Raw genomic sequence first — 12,924 nt, 5'->3', positions numbered from 1 at the left:
AAAAAAAAAAAAAAAAGAAATCCCTAATCACCTTACTGAGTTTCTAAGCATAAAGGTTTAGGATGGGTATGTTACCCAAAACATATCTAAATGGATCTATTATTCAAAAACATGGAATTTTGACTTTCCCCAAATACTGGGACTATAGATATAACTAGAGCTATCATTTGTGCAAGCTGCATTTTTATCTTCTGCCTCTATTCAACATCTGAAAGACTTTTTTCCTATTCTGGGACACTTTTGTAACAGCCTTAAAGGAAAGGGAGGGTGAGGAAAGAAGAAATGATGCTCTGATTTTTCACAGTTCCTCCTCAGCCCCTCAGGTCTGTTTTAATTCCTTTGTGCGGCCCTTCTAGTAGGTTTTTTTCATTGTCTCATCTATACTGCCTCCATTTCCTTATTTGCTAAGTTTATTAATTACAGCCAAGGATTTATATTCATTGAAATAAATTATATCACAAGATGTTCAGTAATTTAGCTTCTGTCCTATGAAAAAGCTTCAATAGGAACAAGACTTTTAAAGAGACTAAAACTTAGCCAGGCATCAGTGGCTCATGCCTGTAATTCTAACTACTCAGGAGGCTGAGATCTGAGGATCAAGGTTCAAAGCCAGCCCAGGCAAGAAAGTCCATAAGACTCTTTATCTCCAATAAACCAATAGAAAACTGGAATTGACTCTGTGGCTTCAGTGGTAGAGGGCTTGCCTTGAACTGAAGAGCACAGGGACAGTGTCCAAGCCCAGAGTTCAAGCCCCACGACTGACCAAAAAAAAGAGAGACTAAAACTTGCTAGACTTGGTAGTTCATCCCTATAATCCCAGCTTTTAGGGAATGGATATCAGGAGGATCTCAGTTCAAGACCAGCCCTAGCAAAGAGCTAGGAAGATCCCATCTCAATAAGCTGGACATGGAAGCATGCATTTGTGATCATAGCTATGTGAGCCTGACCCCAGGCAAAAACTGGTCTCTTAACTAAAAAATAACTAAAGCAAAAAAGGGCTAGAGGCATAACTCAAGGGGTAAACACCTTCCTAGCAAATGAAAGGCTGTGATTTTTAAGGTCCAGTTCCAAAGAGAGAAAAGAAGAGAGGGAGGTAAGTATTAGAAGGGAGAGAAAAGGAAGGAGGAAGGTAGAAAGGAAGGAAAAAGAAAAGAATCATCTCATATATTTTCTATTAGGGATTTATTTTCTTTTTTTTTTAATTGGTCGTGGGGCTTGAACTCTGGGCTTTTACTTTATTACAGAAAGACAAAAACATGTTATATTCACTAGAAAAATTTCATCTGAGCTATGTGAAATTATTTTTTTTAACATTGAATTAAGATTAAGGCTATAAGTATAGCCATTTGCCTAGTATGTGTTAGGCCATGGGTTTGATATTCAGCACTGCCTATAATTGATGCTAAAATAGCTGACCCTATTCTTGCAAAATCTTTTACCATAAAAGTAGAAGTATATGGGAAGGGAAGGGATGGATGGGGGAAAACAAAGGAGGAGGTAACAATGCTCGATAGGAAATTTACTCATTGCCCTACTCCTGTAACTGTAACCACTCTGCACAGTATTTTTTTTTTTGGGGGGGGGTCCGGTCGTGGGGCCTGAAGTCGGCCTGGGCACTGTCCCTCAGCTCTTCAGCTCAAGGCTAGCGCTCTACCACTTGAGTCATAGCGCCACTTCTGGCTTTTTTTCTTTTTTGCCTATGTGGTGCTGAGGAATCAAACCCAGGGCCTCAGGCATGCAAGGCAAGCGCTCTACCACTGAGCCACCTTCCCAGCCCTCTGTACAGTATTTTTACAATAAAAATATATATGAAAAAATTGAAGTGTATATACTTTGGTTGCTGTTTGTGTCAAGTATTCACAGTAAATTTAAGGATTAGTTATCCTAGTTAAACATTTTCCAGATTTAAAAAAAGCAAATAGAATAATAAAAATTAAAAAAAAAACCAAAACCAGCATGGGTGGCAGTTTTTGTGATCGTAATCACTCCCAAGGCTGAGATTTAATAATCACCATTAAAAGCTAGCTTAGGGGGCTGGGAAGGTGGCTCAGTGGTAGAGTGCTTGCCTTGTATGTATAAGACCCTGGGTTCCATTCCTCAGCACCACATAAGCAGAAAAAGCCGGAAGTGGCGCTGTAGCTCAAGTGGTACAGTGCTAGCCTTGAGCTGAAGAGCTGAGGGACAGTGCAAAGGCCCAGAGTTCAGGCCCCACGACTGGCAAAAAAAAAAAAAAAACTAGCTTAGGCAGATAGTCCATGAGACTCTTCATCTTCTAATTAATCACTGGAAAGCCAGAAGTAGAGCTGTGGCTCAAGTGGTGGTAGAGATCTAGCTTAAGCAAAAAAGCTCAGGACAGCACCCAGGCCCTGAGTTTAAGCCCCAGTACTGGCACACACACACAAAACAATAAATACATACATGCATATATACGTAAATTTTAAATGGATATAAATTGAGCTGTAATCTTCTTTTCTTTTCTTTTCCAGGTTTGTATTTCAACAGTCAGAAAAGTTTGCAAAGGTGGAAAACCAATACCAGTTACTGAAAATAGAAAGCAATGAGTTCCAAGGACTTCAAAGTAAAATCAGTTCAATTTCAGAAAAGGTAATTTGTTGCTTAGTCTATTTGGGGAGATTTTCTCATTTTAATACTTATCTAACTCTTTTCCTACTCAGAACTTCTTATGGGCATTGGTCTGACTACCAGGGACCAAGTGATTATTGGGAAACATGCCCTTTTTGTTCATTATTCGTCATTAATCCTTTATTCATGTAATAAAATAAGGACTTGTGGTTGGCACCCATTGGATGTGATAGTTTTTCATCATTGTGACTAATACCTGAGAGAAACAATTTAAAAGGACAAAGTATTTATTTTGACTGACAATTTCAGAGGTTTTTATTCCAAGATGTACTGGATCATTGCTTTGGGCCTGAGGCAAAACAGAATATCTTGGCAGTGTGAGCTTGTCACAAAGGCTGCTTACCTCTTGGTGGCCAGAAAGCAGAAGGAGAGGAAGGAACTAAAGACAGGTTTATCTTTACAGGACTTCTCTAATTATAGGACATATCTTTTGAGTATCCTGTAAAGAAACTTCCTCCAGGGGAGCTGGGTAGGTGGCTCAGTGGAAGAGTGAAGAGTACTTGCCATGCATGCAATGAGGCCCTGGGTTCAATTCTTCAGTGCCACATAAGCCAGACATGGCACTGTAGGTCAAGTGGTAGAGCGCTAGCCTTGAGCTGAAGAACTAAGGGACAGCATCCAGGCCCAGAGTTCAGGCCCCATGACTGACAAAAAGAAAAGAAAAAGAAAGAAAGAAAGAGAAAGACAAACTTCCTCCCAGCTGGGCTTGGGTGGCTCACACCTGTAATCCTAGCTACTCAGAATGCTGAGATCTGAGAATCTAGGTTTGAAGCCAGCTAGGGAAGGAAAGTCTGTGAGACTCTTATCTCCAACTAAATCACAAGAAAAAGCTGGAAGTGGTTCTGTGCTAGAGAGCTAATCTTGAATAAAAGGAGCTCAGATGCAGTGCCCAGGCCCGGATTTCAAGCCTCAGGATTGGCAAAAGAAAAGAAAAGAAAAAATGAAAAGAAACTTCCTCCAATTAGCCCATTTTCCAATACCATAATATTATGAATTTATCAAAGAATTAACCCATTGATTATGTCAGAGATCTCAATATTCAATCACTTCCCAAATGCCCTTAAGCTAGCAATCAAGATGTTTACACATGAACCTTTGGTGTCACATTTCAGGTCCAAATCATAACAATGAGTAAAGCTGTTGTAGAAATGAATAGAAAATGGAGGGTCTTCCACAAGATAAAATCTGTGGATGGAAATTAAATATTAAGCAATATCCATTACCTTTCCTTATCCTCCCTCCCTACCTCCAGCTGGCCTCCTTTCTTATCCCAAATTAACCTGTCTACTATCATGTGTCTTTTTTTTAATCTAAATTCCATATATGAGGGAAAAAATGTAGTATTTGTCTAAGTCTGGCTTATTTCACTTAACATGAGGTTCACTAGTTCTATCCATTTTCCTGAAAATGACATAATTTTTGTTCTTGTTTGTTTGGGTTTTGTTTGGGTACTTTTTTTTGGGGGGGGGGGTTTGGTTGGTGTGTTTTAGTGCTGGTCATAGGGCTGGAACTCAAGGCCTGAGCGCTGTCCCTGAGCTTTTTTCCTCAAGGCTGTCATCTTGCTCCTTGAGTCATAGCTCCACTTCTGACCTTTTCCTGGTTATTTGACGATCATAGTTTCATGCACTTTCCTGGCCTGGCTAGCCACGAATCCTCAGATCTTAGCCTCCTGAGTAGGATTATAGTTATGAGCTGACATCCAGCTCAATTTTGTTGTTCTCTATGGCTGAATAAAAATCCATTATAGCCGGGCGCTGGTGGCTCACGCCTGTAATCCTAGCTACTCAGGAGGCTGAGATCTGAGGATCGCGGTTCAAAGCCAGCCCGGGCAGGAAAGACCGTGAGACTCCTATCTCCAATAAACCACCAGAAAACTGGAAGTGGCGCTGTAGCTCAAGTGGTTGAGCGCTGGCCTTGAGCTGAAGAGCTGAGGGACAGCGCCCAGGCCCAGAGTTCAAGCCCCACGACCGACCAAAAAAAAAAAAAAAGTCCATTATAAAGACAGATGCTGGTGGAGCACACCTGTAATCCCACTACTCAGAAGGCTGAGATCTGAAGCTCACAGTTCAAAACTAGCCAGGGCAGGAAAGTCTGTAAGATTCTTTTTTTTTTTTTTGGTCATGGGGCTTGAACTCTAGGCCTTGGCAGTGTCCCTGAGCTCTTCAGCTCAAGGCTAATGCTCTACCACTTGAGCCACAGCACCACTTCAGTTTTTGTGGTGGATAATTGGAGATAAGAGTCTCATGGACTTTCCTGTCCTGACTGGCTTTGAACCTCGATCCTCTGATCTCAGCCTCCTGAGTAGCTAGTATCACAGGTATGAGCCACCAGTGCTCAGCTTGTAAGATTCTTATCTCCAATTAATCACCAGAAAACCTGTAGCTCAAAGTGATAGAGTGCTAGCCATGAGCTCAAGGACAGTGCCCGGGACCAGAATTCAAGCCCCACACCCAACAAAAGCAAACAAACCTCCATTGTGTATATAGACTGTATCTGTTGATAGGCACTTAGGCCACTGTGTAAATGTAGGTGTGCAATTATTTCTATATTGTATGCTTACTTCAATTCCTTCAGGTATTTACTCAGGTATATTATATACCTGGTATATGCTAGACATGCCAGGATCATATGGGACTTATAAAATTGTCTTAAGCACTTCAGAGTGGTCTTACTTTATGAGACACTGCTGTTGCACATTGTTCCCCCTATTACCTGGAACATCTATATATCTTCACTAATTTGGAGCCAAGAACTATGTTTTTTTTTTACTATAATCAAGGTACTTGGGAAGTTGAGCTGGGGAGGATTACGATCTGATGACAACCCAGACAAAAAAGGTTCTTGAATCACCATCTCAACCAATAAAAGTTAGATGTAGCTGGGCATCAGTGGCTCACACCTGTAATCCTAACTACTCAAGAGGCTGATATCTTAGGATCACAGTTCCAAGCCAGCCTGGACTTTTATCTCCAATTAACCACTCAAAAACTGGTAGTAGAGCTGTGGCACAAAGTGGCAGAGCTCTAGCCTGGTGCAAAAAGAGCTCAGGGACAGCATCCAGACACGGAGTTCAAGTCTCATGACCAGCCAAAAAAAAGATAGATGTGTGCTACTGATATCCCAGCTGTGCTAGAAGTATAAATAGGAAATTGGTAGTCCAGGCAGACCAGAGCAGAAAGCAAAACCCACCTCAAAAAAGTAAGAGGTGGTAGTATAGGCTAAATGATAGAGTGCCTGCCTAGCAAGCACACAGGCCTTAGTTCAAGCTCCCACCACCCAAAATAATGTTACGAATAGTAGTGTAGGATGGTTTAGAGAGACAGTGACTGAAAGTAGATGGATGGTAATAATACAGAAGTATTATTACCTTGATTGAAGTCTGGGTTGGTATTTTATCTGAGTGCTTTCATAGTTCTCTTGTTATAGGGCAGATAGATTTCCCTTTCTAAGTAAGCAGCTTAAGGACGAAGTATATCTTGTTCAGTGCTAATGTCTTCAATACAAATGTTACAAATATTTGACAAATTGTCATTGGTAGGCCCTTTCATAGTCTCTAAAAATATTGTGTATGCTTGAATATAGACTATGGCCTGTCCTTCCATATTCTACATGCACACTAAGAGATACTGGAGGCTTATCATAAATTTTCAGAAACTTAGAACACTTTATTATTTATGACTTGTCTCAACTGTTTTCTTGTAATTCATGTTTGAAATTAAAAAATGCCTTTTAAAAGCTAGGCACTGGTGGCTTATGCCTGTAATCACACTACTCGGAACACTGAGATCTGAGGATCTTAGTTCAAAGCCAGACCAGGCAAGAAAGTCTGTGAGACCTTATCTGTAGTTAACCACCAAAAAGCCAGAAGTGGACCTGTGGCTTAAATGGTAGAGTGCTAGCCTTGAGCAAAATATGTTCAGGGACAATACTCAGGCCCTGAGTTCAAGCCCCATGACTAGCCTGTAATCCTAGCTAGTCAGGAGGCTGAGATCTGAGGATCTTGGTTCAAAGCCAGCCTAGGCAGGAAAGTTTGTGAAACTCTTATCTCCAATTAACCATGAGAAAACCAGAAGTGGTACTGTGGCTCAAGTGATAGAGTACTCGCCTTGAGCTGAAGAACTCAGGGACAGTGCCCAGGCCCAGAGTTCAAGCTCCACAACTGACACAGAAAAAGAGTGGGAGGAGGTGGAGGGAGAGAGAATACTAATAACAACAGATATTACTCAGGGTGGGCAACAGATTTTCACCTTCTAAAAAGCCAGGTAGCAATAAAAATGACATCTAAGTTACTTTCCACTGGAGTAAAAGAAGGAAAATGTGATATACTTACAACTTACTTAACATTATTTTTCTTGAAAAAGCATACATGTATCAAGTAATTTCTAACATAAGGATAATCTTTAAATTTGTTAAAATGACTCTTAAAAGTAAGAAATTATGTTATCAGTGTAATTCTGTCTGATACGCTTGGATATTTTAGATGTCTTCAGAATTTGAAGTTGGCATGTGTGATAGTCCTGCTTATTTAATAGAAAAGTTATTAAGTAGAGTTGGAAATTGTTTTGTGTTGTAAATGCAGCTTGAGTCTACTGAAAAAACCCTGCAGGAAGCTACATCATCCATGTCTTTGATGACCCAGTTCAAACAAGATGTATCTGGCCTCCAAAGAGTCATGCATGACATTCGAAATAATGAAGAGATGCTCACTCCAAAGATACAAAATCTTAATGAGGAATTCTACAGTATTACAGATTTCTGTAAGAGAAGCTTAGCAGAAATGAGTGACAATACAGACAATTTCAAATCAGAAGCAAAACATGTACATTCTCAAGTTACTGTCCAAATTAACTCAGCTGAGCAAGAAATAAAATTGCTCACTGAACGGCTAAAAGATTTGGAAGATAGCACACTACGAAATATTAGAACAGTGAAAAGGCAAGAAGAAGAAGATCTTATGCGAGTTGAAGAGCAGCTCAGCTCTGACAGAAAAGCAGTTGAGAAGTTACAAGGGGAACAGTTTTCCCTCCTGGCTGGACAGGAAGATCTGTCGAATAAACTCTCCAGTTACAAACCCAAAGTAGAAGAATGCAAGACACATTTGCCAACAATTGAAAATGCTATTCGCTCTGTTCTCCGAGTCTCTCAGGATCTGATAGGAACAGAAAAGAAGATGGAAGACCTGACTCTGCAGATGTTTAATATGGAAGATGATATGCTAAAAGCAGTTTCTGAGATAATGGAGATGCAGAAAATTCTTGAAGGAATTCAGTATGATAATAGCCTATTAAAGATGCAAAATGAACTAGCTGTTCTAAAAGGAAAAGTTCATGATTTTATAACATATTCAAGCACAGGAGACAAGGGAACTTTAAAAGAACATAACATAGAAAATGAAGGAATAGGTGATGATTTTTAAATTTCACTCCATCTTCTGATGAACCATATTACTATTTGTAAACCAATTACTTCTTAATTTTTTACTTATTTTGATGTGCCTCACATTGTTGAAAGATAAGTGAGATGTCCATACAAATGGATTAGCCACATAATCAAAACTTAACTTCTTTTTAGAAGTGGAGGTGTGGCTCAAGTGCCAGGCTTAAGTGAAAAATGCCAGGGGAAAACTTGAGGCCCTGAGTTCAATCCCCAGTACTGTGGCACCATAATAAAAAGTTTTTGAACTTAGCTTTTAATGTCTAAAACTTACTTTAACTATTTTGAATAGAAATAATTCTAAAATGTACATATCTCTACTTTTACGGCAATATGCTGAATATTTTTAAATGTAAATGTCACTATTATATTGGACCTAAATATATTATCTCTAGGTACTAGTGAAGAATGTCTACCTTTTTGCTAAATCACACTAGTTTGCTCTTTTTCAGGCCTATCTGTTTCTTCCTTTTTTTCTTTTTGGTCAGTCAGGGGGCCTGAACTCTGGGCCTGGGCACTGTCCCTCAGCTCTTCAGCTCAAGGCAATCGCTCTACTGTTTGAGCCACAGTGCCACTTCCATCCTTTTCTGCTTATGTGGTCCTGAGGAATCGAACCTAGGCCCTCATGCATGTGAGGCAAGCGGACTCTACCACTGAGCCACCTTCCCAGCCCCTCTTTATTTTTTTAATCAGTCATGGAGCTTAAACTCAGGACCTAGTAACGTCCCTTAGTTCTTTTGCCCAAGGTTAGCACTCTGCCACTTAGAGCCACAGCTCTACTTGCAGTTTTTGAGTGGTTAATTGGAGATAAGTGTCTCTTGGGGGCTTTTCTGGCTGGCTGGCTTGGGACCATGACCCTCAGATCTCAGCCTCTAAGTTGCTAAGATTACAGACTTGAGCCACCAGCACCCAGCTCCTGTGTATGTTTCTTATACTTGTCTGTCTGTCATTTGATCTTGCTGTCAGGATGGTCAATAACATTCCCGCCTCAGCTCATTCTTCACTTTCCTGTGTTAACTCAAGCAATCCAATTCATAGAAATTTGTTCTAAGCCAGGTGCCGGTGGCTCACACCTGTAATCCTAGCTACTCAGGCAGGAGGCTGAGATCTGAGGAGCACAGTTCAAAGCCAGCCCTGGCAGGGAAGTTCATGAGACTCTTATCTCCAGTTAACCACCAGAATATCAGAAGTGGTGCTGTGGCTCAAGTAGTAGAGCATTAGCCTAGCTGAAGAGCTCAGGGACAGTGCTCAGCCCCAGAGTTGAAGGCCCATGACCAACAATTAAAAAAAAATCAAGTGCCCAAAGAGACTGAGGGCTTTCTGTGAATTAATATTTGCAGTTTCTGAAAACTGAATTCTGGGATACATTTTACTTATGGTTAAGGTTCTGTGTTACAGCTAGTTGTGAGAATTTTAAATATGAGTAAAAACATACTTCATTAAACATGGTCTTGTCTGTGAATTATACATGCTTTGAAGTGTGTACTTCTGGCATAATCAGTGATTGATTTTTTGACATTGATGATTATGATTAACAGTATGTCATAGCCAGATAACCTGTAATCCTAGTTAATCAGGAGGCTGAAACTTTGAAGATCAAAGTTGGAAACTAGCCCAGTCAGAAAAGTCCTCAAGAGTCTATCTCCAGCTAAACAGCCAAAAAAAATCCTAGGAGGCCATGGTAGTAGTGCACCAGCAGTGACCAAAAAAGCTGAGGAAGAGTGCAGTGTGTGGAGTCAAGCTCTGGTAATGGCACCACCAAAAGAAAAAAAAAGTGTCATTCTGGGTAATAAGGAATAGAGTACTTGTCTAGCAAGCATGATGCCTTGGGTTTAATCCCCAGTACTACTGCTCCCCCTCCAAGTTATTTTTACTTGATTCTTTTTGACAGTAACCATCCTAGTTTTATAATGTAATTTCGGAGGAATTAAACACAAAGTACTTGAAAGCAATAAGTTACAAAAGATAGTTATGGTCAAGTAGTTTGTTGTTGATTTTTGGTGGTTTGTCTTGTTTTTGTTTTTGTTTTGCCAGTCTTGGGGCTTGTACTCAGGGCCAGAGCACTGTCCCTGAGCTTCTTTTGCTCAAGACTAGCACTCTACCACTTGAGCCATAGCACTACCTCTGGCTTTTTCTGTTTATGTATTACTGAGGAATCGAACCCAGGACTTCATGCATGCTAGGGAAACACTGTACCACTAAGCCACATTCCCAGCCATGTTTTTTTGTTTTGCCAATCTTGGAGCTTGACTCAGGGACCCTGGCTCTGTCCCTGAGCTTCTTTTTGCCCAAGGCTAGCATTCTACCACTTAAGCCACAGCAGCACTTCTGTCTTTCTCTATTTATGTGGTACTGAGGAATTGAACCCCGAGCTAGTGCATGGAAGGCAAGCACTCTTATCACTAAGCCACATTCCCCAGTCCCTCTAGTAGTTTTACTGTACAAATTCTTAGGGTTCTGGATTAGATTTAGGAAGTAGCCTTGGTAGAAGCCATCAATTGTTTAAAAAAATGAAACAAGCCGGGCGCTGGTGGCTCACGCCTGTAATCCTAGCTACTCAGGAGGCTGAGATCTGAGGATCGCGGTTCAAAGCTAGCCGCTAGTCTGGTCGGGATAGTCCATGAGACTCTTCATCTTCTAATTAATCACTGGAAAGCCAGAAGTAGAGCTGTGGCTCAAGTGGTGGTAGAGATCTAGCTTAAGCAAAAAAGCTCAGGACAGCACCCAGGCCCTGAGTTTAAGCCCCAGTACTGGCACACACACACAAAACAATAAATACATACATGCATATATACGTAAATTTTAAATGGATATAAATTGAGCTGTAATCTTCTTTTCTTTTCTTTTCCAGGTTTGTATTTCAACAGTCAGAAAAGTTTGCAAAGGTGGAAAACCAATACCAGTTACTGAAAATAGAAAGCAATGAGTTCCAAGGACTTCAAAGTAAAATCAGTTCAATTTCAGAAAAGGTAATTTGTTGCTTAGTCTATTTGGGGAGATTTTCTCATTTTAATACTTATCTAACTCTTTTCCTACTCAGAACTTCTTATGGGCATTGGTCTGACTACCAGGGACCAAGTGATTATTGGGAAACATGCCCTTTTTGTTCATTATTCGTCATTAATCCTTTATTCATGTAATAAAATAAGGACTTGTGGTTGGCACCCATTGGATGTGATAGTTTTTCATCATTGTGACTAATACCTGAGAGAAACAATTTAAAAGGACAAAGTATTTATTTTGACTGACAATTTCAGAGGTTTTTATTCCAAGATGTACTGGATCATTGCTTTGGGCCTGAGGCAAAACAGAATATCTTGGCAGTGTGAGCTTGTCACAAAGGCTGCTTACCTCTTGGTGGCCAGAAAGCAGAAGGAGAGGAAGGAACTAAAGACAGGTTTATCTTTACAGGACTTCTCTAATTATAGGACATATCTTTTGAGTATCCTGTAAAGAAACTTCCTCCAGGGGAGCTGGGTAGGTGGCTCAGTGGAAGAGTGAAGAGTACTTGCCATGCATGCAATGAGGCCCTGGGTTCAATTCTTCAGTGCCACATAAGCCAGACATGGCACTGTAGGTCAAGTGGTAGAGCGCTAGCCTTGAGCTGAAGAACTAAGGGACAGCATCCAGGCCCAGAGTTCAGGCCCCATGACTGACAAAAAGAAAAGAAAAAGAAAGAAAGAAAGAGAAAGACAAACTTCCTCCCAGCTGGGCTTGGGTGGCTCACACCTGTAATCCTAGCTACTCAGAATGCTGAGATCTGAGAATCTAGGTTTGAAGCCAGCTAGGGAAGGAAAGTCTGTGAGACTCTTATCTCCAACTAAATCACAAGAAAAAGCTGGAAGTGGTTCTGTGCTAGAGAGCTAATCTTGAATAAAAGGAGCTCAGATGCAGTGCCCAGGCCCGGATTTCAAGCCTCAGGATTGGCAAAAGAAAAGAAAAGAAAAAATGAAAAGAAACTTCCTCCAATTAGCCCATTTTCCAATACCATAATATTATGAATTTATCAAAGAATTAACCCATTGATTATGTCAGAGATCTCAATATTCAATCACTTCCCAAATGCCCTTAAGCTAGCAATCAAGATGTTTACACATGAACCTTTGGTGTCACATTTCAGGTCCAAATCATAACAATGAGTAAAGCTGTTGTAGAAATGAATAGAAAATGGAGGGTCTTCCACAAGATAAAATCTGTGGATGGAAATTAAATATTAAGCAATATCCATTACCTTTCCTTATCCTCCCTCCCTACCTCCAGCTGGCCTCCTTTCTTATCCCAAATTAACCTGTCTACTATCATGTGTCTTTTTTTTAATCTAAATTCCATATATGAGGGAAAAAATGTAGTATTTGTCTAAGTCTGGCTTATTTCACTTAACATGAGGTTCACTAGTTCTATCCATTTTCCTGAAAATGACATAATTTTTGTTCTTGTTTGTTTGGGTTTTGTTTGGGTACTTTTTTTTGGGGGGGGGGTTTGGTTGGTGTGTTTTAGTGCTGGTCATAGGGCTGGAACTCAAGGCCTGAGCGCTGTCCCTGAGCTTTTTTCCTCAAGGCTGTCATCTTGCTCCTTGAGTCATAGCTCCACTTCTGACCTTTTGCTGGTTATTTGACGATCATAGTTTCATGCACTTTCCTGGCCTGGCTAGCCACGAATCCTCAGATCTTAGCCTCCTGAGTAGGATTATAGTTATGAGCTGACATCCAGCTCAATTTTGTTGTTCTCTATGGCTGAATAAAAATCCATTATAGCCGGGCGCTGGTGGCTCACGCCTGTAATCCTAGCTACTCAGGAGGCTGAGATCTGAGGATCGCGGTTCAAAGCCAGCCCGGGCAGGAAAGACCG

The 12,924-nt window shown here is 40.6% G+C and overlaps 1 protein-coding gene across 3 annotated transcripts in view; it reads left to right on the top strand.

Annotated features, from left to right (window-relative positions):
- Nucleotides 1-12,924, top strand: part of Ikbip (IKBKB interacting protein) — a 25,685-nt gene that overhangs the window by 2,488 nt on the left and 10,273 nt on the right. Inside the window, exons 2-3 of one of the 3 annotated variants that reach the window (XM_013020934.1) lie at nt 2,487-2,604; nt 7,223-8,045. In XM_013020934.1, coding sequence (XP_012876388.1) covers nt 2,487-2,604; nt 7,223-8,045 — 941 coding nt within the window. Of the gene's footprint in view, nt 1-2,486; nt 2,605-7,222; nt 8,553-12,924 lie in introns of those variants that run through there. The other 2 variants (XM_013020925.1, XM_013020942.1) reach the window with 2 other exon arrangements.

This window comes from Dipodomys ordii, unplaced genomic scaffold (genome assembly GCF_000151885.1).
Source record: "Dipodomys ordii isolate 6190 unplaced genomic scaffold, Dord_2.0 Scaffold3, whole genome shotgun sequence".
Taxonomy (NCBI): Eukaryota; Metazoa; Chordata; class Mammalia; order Rodentia; family Heteromyidae; genus Dipodomys; species Dipodomys ordii.
Note: the sequence above shows the minus strand (reverse complement) of the source record. Positions and strands in the feature narration are given on the sequence as shown.